General features: G+C 36.8%; 1 protein-coding gene across 1 annotated transcript in view; it reads left to right on the top strand.

The window, feature by feature from the left end:
• The window catches only part of PHTF1 (putative homeodomain transcription factor 1), a 62,680-nt gene that overhangs the window by 20,631 nt on the left and 36,049 nt on the right, over positions 1–6,000 (top strand). The window contains exons 3-4 of the mRNA XM_007462469.1: positions 1,650–1,719; positions 2,198–2,356. Of these exons, the coding sequence (XP_007462531.1) occupies positions 1,650–1,719; positions 2,198–2,356 (229 nt within the window). The remainder of the gene's footprint in view (positions 1–1,649; positions 1,720–2,197; positions 2,357–6,000) is intronic.

Genomic DNA, 6,000 nt, shown 5'->3' with positions numbered 1-6,000 from the left:
AGCCTGTGCTCCGCAAATGGGAGAGGCCACAACAGTGAGAGGCCCGCATAACGCAAGAGAAAAAGAAAAAAAAAAAAAAAAAAAAAAGGCACATCATTCTGAATACCATGAATAAAGTGAGGATTAAGAGGAAGGAAACAATTCACGTTCAAAGGATCAGGAATCAGAATGGCATTGGAGTTTGCAACAGCTACATTGGAAGCTAGAAAACCATGGAACAGTGTCTCAATTCCTGAGGGAAAATTATTAACAACTTAGAATTCTGCATCTAGGGTAACTTTTAATCAAGTATAAGGGTAGAATGAAATCATTTTCAGACATGCAAGGATTGAAAACACTGTCTTCTGTGACCCCTTTCTCAGGAAGCTATAGAAGGAATGTGCTCCTTCCTTCATACAGCAAATAAGGACTTACCACAGAGAGGGGGGAAGAGGATTGTCAGGATGAGAGTGAGCAGTTCTGGGATTACAGCCATGCAACTGGCCCAGAGAGCAACTAGTCCAATTCCAGCAGCAAGATAGAAAGAGGGTCCTGGGAAGGGGGTTTCCAGGAATTTTTTTTCTTTAAGGAAAAAAAAGGACTTTGATTAATTTTCTGGCATTTGAGTATTTGGAAACTGATAAATATTTTCACTGACCTCATAGAATAAAAGGAAGCATATAAAAGGAAGCATATAAATAGTGTGAACAAGGAATGATATTTCATAGTGATCATACTCTACTGATTATTAATATTATTATTATTGTCACAAATTAATTGACTATATTGTGAGGATATATGTTTTTGGGGTGGAAGTGAGGAGGTGAGAATTAGTAGTGTAAGAAAGCTAAATTCTCATGTACTATATTAGGAGTTCATAGGTGATTTTTTTTTTTTTAAAGAAGATGTTGGGGGTAGGAGTTTATTAATTAATTAATTTATTTTTGCCGTGTTGAGTCTTCATTTCTGTGCGAGGGCTTTCTCCAGTTGTGGCGAGCGGGGGCCCCTCTTCGTTGCGGTGCGCGGGCCTCTCACTGTCACGGCCTCTCTTGTTGCGGAGCACAGGCTCCAGACGCGCAGGCTCAGTAGCTGTGGCTCACGGGCCTAGTTGCTCGCGGCATGTGGGATCCTCCCAGACTAGGGCTCGAACCCGTGTCCCCTGCATTAGCAGGCAGATTCTCAACCACTGCGCCACCAGGAAAGCCCCATAGGTGATTTTTAAAATCAATAAATTGAAAAATAGCAGTATAAACATATTATTTAGACCTATGTAAGTAAATACCAAGAGAAACAGCTAAAAAAAGATGAAAGCATTTGTTTTTTTTGTTGTTTTTTTTTTTGCGATACGCGGGCCTAAAGCATTTGTTTTTAATGAATGAAATTGGGAGGAGAGGTAAGGTGGGTCAGGGGACTACCTGTTTTTCACTTACTGACCTTTTGGTACTGTTTGATTATTTTTAAAGGTGATAAAAGTGTGTGCATGCATTACTTGATAAAACTAAAAACTAAAACAAATATTAATGACAGGTTCCTTTAAGGAGCATTAGGATTAAAGTGTACTCAGTAAAAGGGAGTCAGGTGTAGAGAAAAAGAAGTGTAAATTTACCTTTTGTTTTAAAAGGGCTTTTAAAATGCTGTTTATTTCTGGTTTTTGTTTTGTTTTATTCTAGGGCTTCAAAAACAAACCAAAAAAGATGGGTCACATAAAGGCAGACTTGATTGATGTTGACTTAATCAGAGGTGAGTTCTAAAGTTGGCTTGTTTCTTAGGTATATCATTATATTATTTCATAGTGGTACTAAAGAGTCTTTTTGGATATCTTCCCTATATGATGGTATACTTTAATTTCCCAAAGTAGTGTTCTTCCTGCATCATTCAGGCTTTAGCATTTTTTCCCCTTTGCTTTATACTGTGTGGCTATGTAAATTACATGGTTTCCATGAGGGTGAAAGAGATGAACTTGGAGACTTGCTGCTGTGTAATGAAGAAAAATATATTGTGTACCATTCAAACAAGGCTGACTTATTTTGAGCTCCTGTCCTAGTGATTGAGGCAAGAAGTTAGTATATGTAATGAACATCCTTATAAGAGGATTCTTTTTCACTGAACAGGTTATGTGCTGATTTTTGCTCTCACCTGTTTTTAATATAGTGTTACAAGTGGGCATTAGTCTAGTGTACATAAATGTTTGATGTTATGTTTTATTGTATATTTAAAGGCTCAACATTTGCCAAAGCCAAACCTGAAATTCCGTGGACATCTCTGACTCGGAAGGGGCTTGTTCGAGTTGTATTTTTTCCATTTTTCAGCAATTGGTGGATTCAGGTTACCTCTTTAAGAATCTTTGTTTGGCTGCTACTGCTTTACCTCATGCAAGGTAATTGGAGGAGTTGGGATAAATTATGACAGTTTCTTTTTGCTACTGTTGCTATCAGATCACGCAGACCTTACTGTTCTTAACATTTACCCTTTCATTTGATGGTTTCACGTACAAAGAAACGAAGGGACATACACCATTTGGAGATCATCTCAAACTTATTTGCTCAGAGAGAGCAAACATGATAGTCTAACTCTTCTCTCTTGAATTTCTTTCTACCTGTCTCACTGGCCAGGCCTTTTCAAACTTTTCCTGTGTCTGACCTTTGAATATTGGATTACCTCTAGGTTGGATCAGGATTCTCTTCTCTTCTCTAGGTACTCTCATCAAGGCTTGTACCTTTAAATATAATTGATATACTGGTGATTCTCAAATTTATATTTTCAGGCCAGATCTCTCTGCTGAACTTCAGGCTTGTAAATACAACTGCCTGTTTGACATTTCCATATGGAGATTTCATAGGTATCTTGAACTTAATCATATCCAAAATGGAACTCCTGATTTTTTTTTTTACAATCTTTTCTTTTATACAGTCTTATTCCCCTTTAGGTTTTATCCCATTTCATTAAATGATGCCATCAGCTGCCCAGTTTTCAAGCGAAAAATTGTCTTCCTATTCTACTCTACCATCAACCCTCATATTCCATCTGTCACCAAGTCTGTAAGTTTGACCTCCAGAATGTGTCCTGGCTACTTATCCCAGTCTCTGCTGCCACCATCATAGTCCACAGCACCACCATCCCTTCACCTAGATCACTGGAATAGCATCTACTCTGAGCTTTCTTTCTGCCCATCACTCTTTTCACAGCAATTAGAGAAATCTTTTGAAATGGAAACCCTATCATGTCATTTTCTTGCCTTTTTAAAAAAGTCCCTTTAGTGACTTCTCATTGCCCTTGGAATAGAAACCCAAACTCCTCACCAGGGCCTCCAGTGCCCTACATTATCTGTCCCCTGCTAACCTGTTGGATGCCATGTCTTACCACTCTCCTCTTTGCTTACTCTAGGCATAAGGCCTTTTTCTATTCCTCACCCAGGGCTTTTCTTTCTGTTTGAAACAATCGTAAGGCTTTTCATGTGGCTATCTTTTCTGTCATCTTTAGGATCTGTGCTCAGATGTAACTTTCACAGAAAGGCCATCCCTGTCTATACTTTCTAAGTAGTTGTACTACCCCTCAGTCACTGTCACAGGAGTCTGTGTTAATTTCTGTATTACACGTCACTACCTGATGTTTTTTCTCTTCTCACTATGTGCAGGGGCCCAGTGTATGCTCTTTAATATACTCCATTGCCTACCAGGAACACTTTCTGAAAGAGGGCAGCATAGATATGGTTATACCTGAGCAAACAGGCGTGACTTAGAACAATGTAGGTGAAAGGTGAAGGTTGGGTTAGGGGGAAAGGATTTGGGGTGATTTTTGTTTTCTTTTATCCGTGTCAGTGTTTTTGAATTGTTTTCATAACTGTCATTTAGTTGCTGCATAATATTACATCATGTGGACACGCCATCATTTCAAACTATCATTTTAATGTCTGTATGAGTCTATCATAAGGATTTAACATAAACACTTTTTATAACTGCTTTATAGTCCATTATATAAAAGTACCATAATTTACATAACTCTTCCCATGTAATGAGCATTAAGTTGTTTCTAGTTCTTTCTTATTAATAATACCATCATGAACAAAATTTTTCATATTTTGTATTATTTCTTTGGAATTTATTCTCTGGAATAGAATTAACAGATCAAAGAATGTAAACGTTTTAAGGCTTTTAGTGCATATAGTGAAATTGCTGGTGACACAATTCTTTTGGAAAGTAGTGGATTCTGTTTTACCACAATCTTAGCATTATCATAATTTTAAAAATTGTTACCTAAATTGATATATGAAAATTAGTATTTTACTTGTTTAATGTGCATTTCTTTGGTCACTTGTAAGGGTGAAGTTAAATATTTTTCCACATGTTTGTTATTAAAGAATTTCTTTCTTACTGAGATAAATTATATATATTAAATTTTCGTATACACCATGGTCTATTTCTGGACTATATATTCTGCACCATCAGTTTGTCTGGTTATTCTCATATCTGTGTCACATTTCTTTAATTACTGTAGCTATTTAATGTGTAGTAATGTTGAGCAGGACAAGTATTCCTCTATTATTCTGTGTTTTTCAACATTTTCTGTTAAGTGTTCTTACTTGCTTATTCTTTGCAAAATAATTTAGAATTATTTTATCATGATCAAAGATAAAAAAAAAAATTGGAATTTGGATTGGAACTCCTTTCTCACCACTCCCCACTACAAAATATAGATATAGATATATTTGGAGGGAATGGGGAGAAAATTGATATATCTTTCCTTTTTAATTAATTAATTAATTTTATTTATTTATTTTTGGCTGCACTGTGTCTTTGCTGCGCACGGGCTTTCTCTAGTTGCGGTGAGTGGGAGCTACCCTTTGTTGCGATGCGCGGGCTTCTCATTGCGGTGGCTTCTCTTGTGGAGCAGGGGCTCTAGGTGCATGGGCTGCAGTAGTTGTAGCACGCGGGCTCAGTAGTTGTGGTTTGCGGGCTCTAGAGTGCAGACTCAGTAGTTGTGGCGCACGGGCTTAGTTGCTCCGCGACATGTGGGATCTTCCTGGACCAGGGCTCGAACCCGTGTCCTCTGCATTGGCAGGCGGATTCTTAACCACTGCACTACCAGGGAAGCCTGATATATCTCTCCTTTTAATCAAGTCTTCTGTTATATCTTTCTGTAAAGCTTTGTAGGAATTTTTTTTTCTTATAAGGCCTGCATAGATCTTGTTAAGCTCAATTATTTTTTTCATTGTGGTAAAATATACATGAAATTTACCATCTTAACTATTTTTAAGTATACAGTTCAGTGACATTAAGTACATTCACATTGTTAGGTAGCCATCACCACCATCTATCTCCAGAACTTCTTTCATTTTTCCAATCTGAAACTCTACCCATAAATCAATAACTCGCCAATTACTCCTACCCCCAGCCAACCACTCTTCTACTTCCTGTCTCTATGAATTTGACCACTCTGAGTACCTCATATAAGTGGAATCATACAGTATTTGTCCTTATTTCACTTAGCATAATGTCTTCAAGATTCATCCATTTGTAGCATGTGTCAGAATTTCCTTCCTGTTTGAGGATGAATAATAATCAGCTGTATGTATATACCACATTTTGTTTATATGTATCATCCATCAGAGGATGCTTGGGGGCTTCCACATTAAAGAAAAATATTTTATGTTTTTATTTTTGTTGCTGCTGCTGTAGGTATGAGGCTTTTTTTGTTTGTTTTATGTGTTTTAACTGGTGACTGCTGTTAACATTTGAAAGCCTTTAGTTTATACTTAAGATGGTTATAACCAGCCACTTTTTAAACTCTCATTATTTCTAATAATTTTTCGGTGCTTCTCTCAGATTTTCTAATTATACAACCATATTGTTGGCATAATGAAAACTTGATCTCCTCTTTTTTCATACATTTCATTTACTTGTATTGAATTAGTCAACATTTTCAGAGCAGTGTTAAGTGATAACAGTAAGAGTGATCATAATGTTTTGTTCCTATTCAGAATGTTTTCATTAATATGATGCATGTTGATTTTACTTATATATT

This window comes from Lipotes vexillifer, unplaced genomic scaffold (assembly GCF_000442215.2).
Source record: "Lipotes vexillifer unplaced genomic scaffold, Lipotes_vexillifer_v1.1 scaffold1029, whole genome shotgun sequence".
Classification (NCBI taxonomy): domain Eukaryota; kingdom Metazoa; phylum Chordata; class Mammalia; order Artiodactyla; family Lipotidae; genus Lipotes; species Lipotes vexillifer.
This window is presented reverse-complemented; position numbering and strand designations above follow the sequence as displayed.